General features: G+C 42.0%; 1 protein-coding gene across 3 annotated transcripts in view; it reads right to left on the reverse strand.

Moving 5' to 3' along the window:
- Window positions 1–12,753, reverse strand: part of WDR77 (WD repeat domain 77) — a 100,899-nt gene that overhangs the window by 86,454 nt on the left and 1,692 nt on the right. The window contains exons 4-11 of one of the 3 annotated variants that reach the window (XM_082613139.1): window positions 12,444–12,493; window positions 10,008–10,078; window positions 9,817–9,871; window positions 9,285–9,356; window positions 8,579–8,687; window positions 7,969–8,037; window positions 7,192–7,385; window positions 17–970 (exon numbers count right to left, since the gene is read on the reverse strand). In XM_082613139.1, the coding sequence (XP_082469265.1) occupies window positions 7,226–7,385; window positions 7,969–8,037; window positions 8,579–8,687; window positions 9,285–9,356; window positions 9,817–9,871; window positions 10,008–10,078; window positions 12,444–12,493 (586 nt within the window). In that variant the 3' untranslated portion in view covers window positions 17–970; window positions 7,192–7,225. Of the gene's footprint in view, window positions 1–16; window positions 971–5,963; window positions 7,386–7,968; window positions 8,038–8,578; window positions 8,688–9,284; window positions 9,357–9,816; window positions 9,872–10,007; window positions 10,079–12,443; window positions 12,494–12,753 lie in introns of those variants that run through there. The other 2 variants (XM_082613138.1, XM_082613140.1) reach the window with 2 other exon arrangements.

The following is a 12,753-nucleotide window of genomic DNA, read 5'->3' on the forward strand; positions in this document are numbered from 1 at the left end:
AGAATCAATGGACATGTTGTAGAATCAGTCTGTTGTTTTTAATTGAGGTACAGTTGATTTATAATATTATATTAGTTTCAGGTGTACAACACAGTGATTCATTATTTTTATAAACTCCATTTAAAGTTATTACAAAAGAATGGCTATATGTCCCTGTGCTGTACAGTATACCCGTTGATTACTTATTTTATACATAGTATTTTGTGTCTGTTAATCCCATACCCCTATCTCACCTCTCCCTCCCTTCCTCCTCTGCACTGGTAACCACTAGTTTGTTCTTTGTACCTGCAAGTCTGTTTCTGTTTTGTTATATACATTCACTTGTTTTATTTTTTACATTCCACATATAAGTGATAATAGAGTATTTATTTTTATGTCTGATTTATTTCACTAAGCATAATACTCTCTAGGTCCATCCACATTGTTGTAAATGGCAGAATTTCATTTTATGGCTCAATAATATTCCATTGTATGTATGTACATCACATCTTCTTTACCCATTCATCTGTTGATGGACACTTAAGTTGCTTCCATACCTTGGCTATTGTAAATAATGCTGCTATGATCATAGGGTGCAAGATTCTTCTCAAATTAGTGTTTTTGTTTTCTTCAGATACATACCCAGGAGTGGAATTGCTGGATCATATGGTAGTTCTATTTTTAGTTTTTTGAGAAACCTGCATACTGTTTTCCATAGTGGCTGCATCAATTCACAATCTCACCGACAGTGTACTAGGGTTCCCTTTCCTTCACACCCTCACCAACATTTGTTATTTGTAGACTTTTTGGTGATAGCCATTCTAACAGGTGTGAGGTGGTATCTCGTGGTTTTGATTCGCATTTCTCTGATGATTAGTGATGTTGAGCAGTTTTTCACGTGTCTGTTGGCCATCTATATATCTTCTTTGTACAAATGTCTATTCAGGCCTTCTGCCATTTTTTAATTGGGTTCTTTGTTTGTAATAATGAACTATGAGAAAGAGAAATTAAGGAAACAATCTCATTTAGAATCACATCAAAAATAAAAAAATACCTAGGAATAAACTTAACCAGGTACGTGAAAGACATATACTCTGAAAGCTATAAAACACTGATGAAGGAATTTGAAAATGATACAAAGAAATGGAAAGATATCCCACGTTCTTGGATTGGAAGAATTAACATTGTTAAAATGTCCATACTACCCAAAGCAATCTACAAATTTAATGCAATACCTATCGAAATACCAATGACATTTTTCACAGACCTAAAACAAATAATCCTAAAATCTATATGGAACCACAAATGACCGCAAATTGCCAAAGCAACCTTGAGGAAAAAGAACTGCACTGGAGGTATCACACTCCCTTAATTCAAGTGTTCAGCACAATCATACTACAAAGCTTGACTACGAAGCTATGTTAATCAAAACAGTATGGTATTGGCACAAAAAACAGACACAAAAATCAATGGAACAGGATAGAGATCCCAGAAATAAACCCACACACTTATTGTCAATTAATCTATAACAAAGGAGGCAAGAATATACAATGGAAAAAAGACAGTCTCTTCAATAAGTGGTGCTGGGAAAACTGGACAGCTACATGTAAAAGAATGAAATTACAACATTCTCTAACACCATATACAAAAATAAACTCAAAATGGATTAAAGACCTAAATGTGAGACTTGAAACCATAAAACTCCTAGAAGAGAACTCAGGCAGAACACTCTTTGACATAAATAACAATATATTTTTAGATCTGTCTCTTAAGGCAAAATAAATAAAAGCAAAATTAAACAAAGGGGACCTAATCAAACTTAAAAGCTTTTGCACAGCAAAGGAAACCATCAACAAAATGAAAGGACATCTTACTGAATGGGAGAAAATACTTGCAAATGATATGACCTATAAGGAGTTAATTTCCAAAATTTATAAACAGCTCATACAACTCGGTATCAAGAATCAGTCTTAAAACACAGTCAGGATCCAAGAAAGACTACTTATAAAAAAAAAAAAAAAAGACTGCCGGGGTCCTGCCATGGAAAGTCTGGTTAGAAAGTTCCACTGGTGGGACTGGTGCTGCCGCCACTGGGCTGTCACTCGTCATTGCCAGATACCCATTCTTTGAATCTTTGCTGCACTGCCTCCAGATTTAAGTCCTAGATGGGAGTAGCCAAATGGCCAAGCCTAGTTCAGCTGCCTACACCCTGGTAGCTTAGGTCAAAGAAAAAAACAAAACAAAACAAAACCTAGGCCCCTTTAAGCTCCCATAGTCTCCCCTCCAAAGCACATCAATGGAATCCATTTCAAAAGCACATCCAACACGTTACTTTGGTGTTTTGAGATCTTCAGCATGGCTCACAGCACCCACCATCCAGCAGCAACCAATCTCATCTCCTTTTTTCCTGCACCCCCACCCCCATATTTAGCCCTAGCTGCAGTGACCTCCTCTAGGAAGCTCTAAGCTCCTTCCACAGCAGGACTCTCACACTGTCACTTCCATCTGGAATTCTTCCCCAGCCCCAAGCATCAGCTAACTCACATCCAACCTTTAGGACTCAATCCAAATGTCACTTCATCAGGGAAGATTTACCACTTCTTCATGACTGGCTATCATCCTTCTCTTTAGCAATCTTTATTTCTTTTGGCTAGCACTAAAACATTATTTCCTTCCTCTCTCTCTCTCTAGACTAAGCTGCCGAAGTATGGACTGACCATGTCTGTCTTGCTCACTACCACACACCACAATGCCCAAAAGCTTCTGATACACCACAGCTGCTCACTCTTGAATGGCTGGTGACTTCCCTGCCTGGTTCCTGACCCATCTAGAATTCTCAGTAGATAAAGTCAATGCTTCTCAAACTTTAACATGCAGGAGTCACTGGGGAAGTTGTGAAAATATAAACTCTGACTTAGGAGGTCTGAACATTCTGCCCCTCTAACAAGTTCTAGGTGATGCCAATGCTGCTGGTGCACAGATCACACTTTGAGGAGCAAGTCAACAAGTTATGAAATCAAATGATAAGCCAGACACATAGTCCACTCATAGAGGTACCTAGAATAGTCAAATTCATAGACCTGAAAGTAGAATGGTGGTTGCCAAGGTCTTGGAGAAGGAGAGTTATTGTTTAATGAGTACAAAGTTTCAACTTGGGATGATGGATGGTGGTTGCACAATGTGAATGTACTTAGTGCCAGTGAACTGTACACTTAAAATGGTTAAAATGGTAAATTTTATATTTTACCATAATGTTTTTTTAAAAAACAACTTAAGAGAAACAAACAAGGCCCACGTTGGCCCTGCCAAGTACAGACTGCAACAGGGGCCCAGGAATGGTGTTGGGCACCCAGCCTGTGTCTCCAGGCGCCGAGGTCAAAGGTAGCATTAATGCTAACTCTGCCAGGCAAATTGACATTGGATAATGGTCAGGGGCCTGTTTCTATCCTAATCAGAGGGTTTCTGTGAGAGCCAAGTTGCTTGTTAAAGATCTGGCAGAATTTAAAGCTGATATACTTATACATGTAAAGTACATTTTCTGATTCAAACAAGCTTCATTCCTTTCAGCTGAGATCCTAGATAAGGGTTACCATTGGAGTGGAAAATTTTAGTTTGAAGTTCCTAATGCTTATAACATGGTGCCTCCCAAAGTGAAATATACCAGAATCTGACAACCAACATCACAGTGACAACGAAATGTCTACATTCACTGAAGGAACTTGCACCCAGTAGCACTGGCTTTCCGACCAGAAAGTTGAAAGGATGGTGTTTGGGGGTGAAACCCTTTACTTACTGACCTTTTGAATTCTGACGATCTATTATATACTGAAGAAGCAGAACATCATTTACAAGACAAGGAGTTTCCAGAATACGTTGAGGACTACATTAAACCTTACTCTAGATGATAAAAGATTTTAGGATCAGTGACTGTATCTTAACATGCCTCTGTAACCTAAAATGAGTTAACGCTTCCTGCCCTGATCTTTGCACCTCCTTCACTCTCTGGATTGCACTAGTCCTACGACCATGTTAAGATGAAAAACTCCACAACTGCCATTTTTGATGGAGAACTCAATAAGAAAATGTGTTTGGGGCTCAAAACTGGTCTGCTTACTTTACTTTTCCAAAATCAAGCTATATAGACTGCTGATGCTCTTGAGAGATTTTAATTACATCAAAATAGAGACTAGAGCTTCCTTACCCTTCATCCAAACAAAATCAGTTCCCTGCAAAGTGATTCTAAATTTCAGTGTGACCCAGAGATTGGCAGTAAGAAAGTTGCTACAAATGGTGATTTGATATGAATTCTGTCAGCTTCTTTCACATATGTTGGCTCTCTTTAGGTGCCCTAAAACTTCCCTAGGATGCATACAAATATTTGATGTGTGTCTTACTGAAAGAAATGCTTATGTAAGTATAGTTTGGAACAAACCTTTTTTTTTTTTCTATTCTTTTAGTTTGTAGATACAGTTAAGTCCAACAACTATGGAAATACAAAGAATGTGAAAGCACATTGCTCATGCTGTCCAAATGCAACAAGAAATCTGCATTTTACGAATCAGAGCCCTTTACTTTTGGGTCTAGATGTGGCAAGAGTTTTGCAGCCCTCTGTAACTGAGTGATTAAAAAATAAACTACAGAGGGCTTCCCTGGTGGTGCAGTGGTTGAGAGTCCGCTTGTTGATGCAGGGGACACGGGTTCGTGCCCCGGTCCGGGAAGAGCCCACATGCCGCAGAGCAGCTAGGCCCGTGAGCCATGGCTGCTGAGCCTGCGCGTCCGGAGCCTGTGCTCCACAACGGGAGAGGCCACAACAGTGAGACGCCCGTGTACCGCAAAAAAAATAAACTACAGGGACCCTCCCACACCCACCCTCCCAATCTCCTGCCCTTTCTATAATGCTGCCCAGAGGAAACATGGCTGGGAGTCCAGAGCAGTCAGAGCTTTGGTGATTTTGCTGCCTTAATGCGACTGTGGATCAGCAGTTAATGCCTAAAGCACTGGTAATTAAAGACCAGCCTCCTACCGTCCTGTGGGGCAGGACAGATCCTGGAGAACCAGCCTGATGTCTGGAGCTACCTGAAACAGTACTTGAGCCAACCTCAGTGTTTGTTGTCCTGAGCACCAGAAATCAGCAGTGGAATATAGTCGGTCAGGTTAGTGGACTTCACAGTAAGAACAATGAGGATAGGGAAATGGACTCACTCCACCATTTGGATATTTGAACCAGTGAAATTAAATGCAAAATATATGCTTGTATGGTTTTAAACAAAGAAAACAAAATGAGCCCATTTTCACCTGTGGTCAACAAATCTGTGCTGACTCTACTGAAACTACTCCCAAGTCAATGGCCTAGTAAACAACAGTGCATGTGATACTACATTTCTGATTATTTTGAGGTCACCTTCTATTTTGAACCATCTTTTTTTCCCTCACTGTTATAGACACATTCAATCACAATTGTGAGGGTCATTCTTACTGTGACTTCGATTACATTTGCAAATGTCTTGGTGATGATCATAAATAGGTGTGAATTACTTGCATCAGCACAGATCTATCTGAATCTAAACTAATGTTTTTTACATTAAGTAACATCGTTCTTCAAACTCTAGGTTTTCCTTCTCTGATGTCATTTTAACCACCTTGACACATTATATTCATTTCCTTGGACTCTTATCTCTTTCACTGACTTTTCTCTCTACCATTCTTCAGTCCATGAGGAACATGCCCATGAAAATTAAATTCCTACCCACCTCACCCTCTACCTCACTTTCTCTAAGTGATCACAAATTTTAAGCTTTTACCACTGGGAAGAACTTAAGTGTTTCTACCAACACATCCTATTACCTCCCAAGAAGTTACACTTACGAACAGTGAGGGCTTCAATTCCACCTCCCCCCAAACCCGACAGTTAGATCATATGACAACAAATTCCCACGTTTTTACTCCAGGGTAATTGTGAGAAGAGAGCTCACGCTCAGCAAGGGTGAAACACAGAAGCTTTACTTACAAATACTTTGCCAGTGAAACTGCCCCAATTTCATGATATTTTAGCTAAACGAAACTTGCAAAGCACAAAGGACATAATTGATTTAATTTAGTTTCAATCGGTAATTGATCCATAACTTCTAAGTGGCAGTAGCCACCACCCAAGTAACCAAATATTTACCTTAAGTTCCAACTAGCTGCTCTGGGGGGCCGGGGAAGCACACAAAAAAGTAACAGGCTATAAGAGATACCCTGATGACTCACATAAGTACCATGTTTAATGGCACATGACATACACGCTTCAAAAGACAAGCCAACAGTGAATCGACTTTTTATTTCACTGACCGGTACTTCCGATTCTTTCTCTGATGCCGTATTCAAAATTTTCAGAGTCCCCCAAAATAGCATTCAGGCTTCCTATATCTAGAGACAGGGGCCCAGAGGCAAAAAAGGTCAGGCCCCAGACTGTTTTCAGGTGGGAAAGTGGCAGACATTACTATGCAAGTCTGTGTCAGTTTTTAACTGAAATGCCTTTAACCTCTCCATCCTGAAACTCTTCTATGGCATCTATGACAGAAATACACTCATCTCCCATATACACAACTCCATGGGGGTCGGGGGTGAGGTGGGGGCATTACACAGGTCCCAGCCAAACTTCTTATTAAGCCAGAAACTGGACTTCTGGCTCAGTTTAATAACAAGGGATGCGCAAAACTGTGGTGACTGTCCTGGCTCTTCCTCAAGGTGAGCTGGGCTGGATGTGAATGGAAGCACTGCCCATGACAAAGGTGAATTAAGCTCGATAAAAAAATAAAATTGCTCCTATCTCTATGAGCTGCTTCCAAGAATCCAGGGATGCCCACATCCCATACCTCATACAGACATAGCCAATTCCTCATGCAAAGTTACGTGGGAAGCATAAAATCTTTTGTTAACTTTGGGGTGGGTGCGGGGCGGGGGGGGGATGGGGATTGGGCCTTGGGAAAGATGCGGGATGGATTTTTTATTCCCATCAATAAAAACTATTTACCTACATACACACTCAGATACATACATATCCATGGTCAAGGAAGTTTTTCTTCCCTGGCTACAGGACCCCAGAATCCAGCCTACCCCAGGCTGAGAGACAATGCCTATTAACTGCATAGATCTGGTGTACCAACATACTGTAAAAGGCTCCTGTGTTGTCTCACAAACTGAGAGGGAAGGGGCAGAGGGAGTGGATACTCATTGGGGATTTGCTTTTTGTCTGAAATCCAATCTACTCAGCAACGCTCTTAGGTCCAGGCTCTGGGAGAGGTTCTGTGGGCACGATATGGTGGATGACCTGATGGTCCCAGCCCACTGTGGTAAGAAGGGAGTGATTGAGCGGGGACCAAGTAGCATCTCTCACAAAGTCTCTGTGGGCTCGGCTTCTAAACCTACAAGAGAACAAAGAAAAGTGTGGGCATAGTAAGAGACAGAGGAAAAAGCAGAAATGGAAAGAAGAGACCCAACACACCCAGGGCACATTTCACCACATATATGGCCTAGTCACCAGCATAGTGGTGTAGCTACCCACAGAAGACTTCATCATCCAATCTAGGGCCCTATTTTCATAGAAGAAATGATAGCTAGACCAAGGGTGGTGATATGAGCCAGTATCAGACAGCATCTCATGGCAAAGAAGGAAGTACAATCAGATCTTCTGTCTGGTGCCTTTCACCCTATAGCAGGTTGCATTTCCTACATGAGGTTCTTTGTGAGAAAAGGGTAGACTGTCTCTTTCTGGGAGTCAGTCGGAATGCCAGGCTCAGAAATCACACCCACCACCACATTCCTCCTCTACCAGGGACAAAGCTGGTTGTGAGTCAGCCCCTAGAACAGGGAGAGTCAGCAGTCAGCCTGCTTCCATCACCAAGTCTCCTTGAAAGAGACAACCCAGTTTTCCAGAGAGAAAAAGGACCCAGCCACCTGTTGCTCCCCTCCCTGATTCCTCATCACAGGGTTCCACATCACACTTACACCTCAGAAAGGCCTGAGTCCAGCACAGCAAGGGAGCAGTCTTCACTGACAGAGGCCAGGAAGGGAGCACTAGGAGAGAAGGAGGGGGTTGGGAAACATAAAGCCCATGGGTCTCAAGACAAAACCTGACTGGGCAATCCCCAAAGCCCGCCTAAAATGATCAGAGAAGGTGGCTTGATCCCCACTTTGGGTTAAGGCCTGGCTACCACTCAAGTCTAGGTACAAGTTCCAAGGAAAGATGAGGAAAATGGAGCAAAGTCAGGGTTGACAGCCATCCTGGCAACTAACCATCCCATCTAGTCCCACACTGTAGCTTCAGTGATGATCCAGAAACACAGGCTTTCCAACCACACAGCCCTACAAGCCCATAGTATTAATCATTTTGGGTGTTGAGCAGGAACAAGACCACTTTTTAGCCATTTGCAGTCAGAGACCATACAACCCCAAAAATGGACTACAGTCTTAAGAGATCTTTCACATTCCAAAACCTCAGCTACAACAGTGCCTGCTTTAAGGAGCTACCCAATCAGCTAATGCTACGCCAACACAAGCATCCCCCCTCATTCTTCCTATTCATACCCACCAGGCCCTTGATGACAAAGAACAGTACCTGTGCGGGGAGAACACCAGCCCAGTGACACACTGGGAGTGCACAGCTGAGCTGAGGGCACAGCTTGCACTCTTGGTGTCCACAAGGGAGACAGTCCCATTCTCATCACCTGAAGGAAAGAGGGAGTACATCACAGAGGTTACAAGCATCGGCTGTGGACTCAGCCAGATCTGGACTTGAATGTCCTCCATCTTAAATAAGTTAACCACTCTGAGCATTACAGAGAAACATTACAGAGCAAGGGGAGAAACTGAGCATCAGCTTCCTCTTTGGTAAAGTAGGAATAACTAGTCATTTGGGGGTTCTGGAAATTAAATTAATGGATGATGTAATTGTTTTCATAAACTATGTCACCATAACACACAGCCATATCACCATGTTAATGCAACTGTCCCTACTATACAACCATATTCCCCATGTAGCAATCCACTTGCTTTGTGGCCCACTGACTTCTAGCCGTGAATACAAGAGCCACAGCAAACAGTCAGGAATCAAATCTACGAGGACAAAAATCATCACGTTCTCCAAAGCTAAATTAAAACTACTTTTGGATCATCCCACCTCCCTACACCCCCATTATTATAATTCACCTTGCGCCCAAGTGCGCTGATGAGACTGAGCAGCCAGGGTCTCGAATTATGGAATCAGCTCTCACGCTCATCCTCCCCTTCCCAGAGTCAACACACAGTTTGACATGCTGCCTTACCAAAGACAAAGATTTCACTCTGCTGAGGATGCCAAGCCAGGGAGGCGGGAAGGTAGCCAGAAGCACTGCAGCCTGCAAAGAGAAGAGGGGTCTGGAACAAGACTCCGAGCCCAGCTCTGAGCTGAAGCTTCTCAGGTGAAGTCACTCGAAATCCCAGGAGCACCTTTGTTCCGTTTCCCAAGCCCTGCTAAGGCAGTCCTGTCCTCATCCTTGACCCTCACAACCTACATCTACCCATCAGCCTCCTGCCCTTTCCAGATGTGAGTCACGGGCAAGTTCCAGAACAAAGCATGAAGAGAACAACTCTGACCCCTTTGTTCGCCCATCCAGGAAATATAAATGATCCACCCAGTAACTAGCCCTTCCTCTTGGGACCCACTGCACACAATGTGCCTCAGTGGGAAAGAAAGCCATTGTGTCATTTGTGTCAGTGACTGGGCATCTGGCAGCTTTGCCTCTGACTCTGGCCAAGGAAAGCGTCTTCCAGGTGGTTTCCTAGTATCATTCTCCCACCACTGGCTCTCAGACTCACCCATCTGTGATGCTGGCTTGGGACAGCGGGTATCCCACAGTAAAATTCTATTGTCCTAAAAGAAGGAACAGAAAAAGGGCTTCACAATCCAAAGAAGCAGCTGCTGGCCAGAAGCCCTCCACACTAGACTCAGGTCTAAAGGGTCTAAGTGCGGTTAGGATGTGGGAAGGGAAAAAGAGATTATATCTCACCTCACCACATGAAAGAAACACAGAATCCTTGTGGGGAGAGGCAGCAACGCAGGTGACCTGCCCAGAGTGAGCTGTAAAGGAGACAGAACAAGAAATAAGACAGAGAAGATGCAGGCATTACTATCAAGCAGCCCAGACACTATGAAGGGGTAGGAGGGAGGGTGAGAAATAGGCCTAGTCTCATGATGCAAATTAACAAATTCTGTGAGATTTTTGGATTAGATGAAACCTAAGAGGAAATGTTGATATCATTATAAAAACTCAAAAGGCTTGGAGAAAAATGAATCACTAAAGACATGAAAGATAAAATTAAATGCTGAAAAGGAACAGGAGAGGAATTTACAGTAAAGACATCCTAGAAGAGCAGTAGCACACATGCCTCCAGGTAGCATACAAAGACTTCTGAGGGAGTTCTGGACACTGAGAGTTTTAAGGGAATTTCTCTAATGTTCTTCTTCCATATTGAACTGAGAAGCTGCCTATAATCTGCCAGCAGTGCTGACCTCTACTCTCACAGTCACCCTTCTCCCATGTGTACAAGAAATACACACCTCTCACCCACCCCAAACCTTACCATGATGTTCAGGAGTATAAAAACCTAAGGTATAAAACAAAAGGGGCTTTTTCTGAGACAAAGAAAGAGCATCTGCGTAAAATTCTGTGAAGGAGGCTGGCCTTTCTCAGCCACACCACAAACACAGGTGTGGTTCTGTGACTGATCTCTTCTCTTTAATAATGAGAATTTTGAAACATATGACAGGTGGTTGTCATAAGGACATCTCATAAGCTTATCTGAATTTAAAAATGAAGTCAGACTTTTTCTGACTGAAAGTTAAGTCTCACTTGGCCAACTGGCTTAACAGTGCGTATGGTTTTTGGCAGTTAGGTTATTTGGTAGATGTTTTACATAAATTAAATAAGCTTAATCTGCAAATCCAAAATTTTGACAAACATATGTTATAAAAGTGTTCAACAAATGACATGGCCAGATATAACTTTCTTTGCAACTAGTTTAATTTAAATTAGATACTAATTTTAAAATGTGTGAGAGATTACAGTTTTTCAAAATTCTTTTAGGGCTACATGCTAAAAATGTTAAAGGTCTCCAATAAATGTTAACTGCAGGCTGTGGAAACCACCTTCTCCAAAGTGATTTAACCAGACTTTCTGAGATAGTCTGAATGTGGCTCTGCCCTGAGACAGAAGTGTGGGCTCAAACTACCTTCCACAGAACCCATGGAAAGCCAACACGAGAAGGAATGTATTGCTAACCTGACAAAAGCAAAGCGTTGGGACAAACACCATGGGGGAGTACAAAAGATGAAAAAAATATGTGGTTCCTCTGCCCTCAAGGAATTTGGAATCAGTGGGGGGAATAAGAATAAACACAAAGAACTAATTAAAAAGGCTGAAAGAGAGTTATTTAGCATTGACCAGAAAAACACATCGTAAGTCTAGGAAACAAAAAGCAAGTACAGTAGACTTTGAGCACTGACATTTTAACATTATTGTCTAACTACCTGCAAGTGACCATGAAGCTCCAGGAGATATTTAAGTTTATGATTTTGCTTCACCCATACTTAAATCACACACTTTCAAGTTAGAACTGGCAGAGAAAGGCACTTAGTCACTGGGGGAACCAGTGATCACCCATATCTACATCTCTCAGCCACACACACATTAACGCTCTATACGTTATCTTCATTAAGATTTGGTATCTTCATGAGGAATGGCTCCAAAAATAAAGTCAACTGCTAGTGCTGCTAATGAAAGTGAGCAGAAAAAGGAACATTAATAGAAAGTGATGGTTCTCACCAAAAAAAATGAGATTTTATGGAGGTGAATATTCAAAAGTTCAAGATTCACAAGTATCAGGGTTTATACTTGGAGAATGCCAAAGATCTACAGTGATCGGGTTTAGATAGCATGGTATGCTTGAAGGAGTGACAGTAAAAAGGCCTGAATGCCAGGACATAAATATGAGATTTTAACCTGCAAGCCACAAGAAACCAATGAAAGACTAAAGATTACAGGTAGAAACAATGAGATGAGTGCCACCATCTGTATAAGATAAAGCCTGAAAGTAAATAGGAGCATAAGAAATGGAACGGAAGGTCACTGATGAAATGGAAAAAGACTCTAAAGAACTTGGGGACCAAGTGGGAAACAGGAGGAGTGGAAGAGGACTGGGATTTTCAGCCTCAGGTGACCAAGAAGGTGGTGAGGCTGTCAATAAAAAAAAAAAAATAGGGAAATTATGAAAAGGGCTAGAATCGACACTGGAGCCTGACTGTAGTTTTGGAAGAAATATACTACCAGGCAGGAGAGCAAAGAATTGATATCACTAACATGCAAGCAAAGTTCAAAGAGCACAAAGGGGAGAATAAAAATAAAACAGCCAAGGCAAAGACTGAAAAGGAAAGAACATGCACTCACCTCGGTATGAGTTGAGAATCATCTGCTGAGCGAGGTCCCAAACTTTGATGCTAAGAAGCAAAAGGAAACAGAGACTTAATTTGACCTACACTACCTACATAAAAACGTGTGTTCAAATAAGAACGTCCTATGTCTTTGCCTACTGGACTTCTGGTACAGCCTACTTTTACAATGGATTGCAAAAATCTCTAAGAAAACCTTATAGGCATGTCATAACCAGTCACTGGGTTCTTATAATGAGCCCCAAACACTATTTAATGAGGCTAATATGATGCTAAAGACACCCCCCAAAGGAGGCCCAGAAACAGGA

This window comes from Mesoplodon mirus (assembly GCF_964341445.2).
Source record: "Mesoplodon mirus genome assembly, chromosome: 3".
Classification (NCBI taxonomy): domain Eukaryota; kingdom Metazoa; phylum Chordata; class Mammalia; order Artiodactyla; family Ziphiidae; genus Mesoplodon; species Mesoplodon mirus.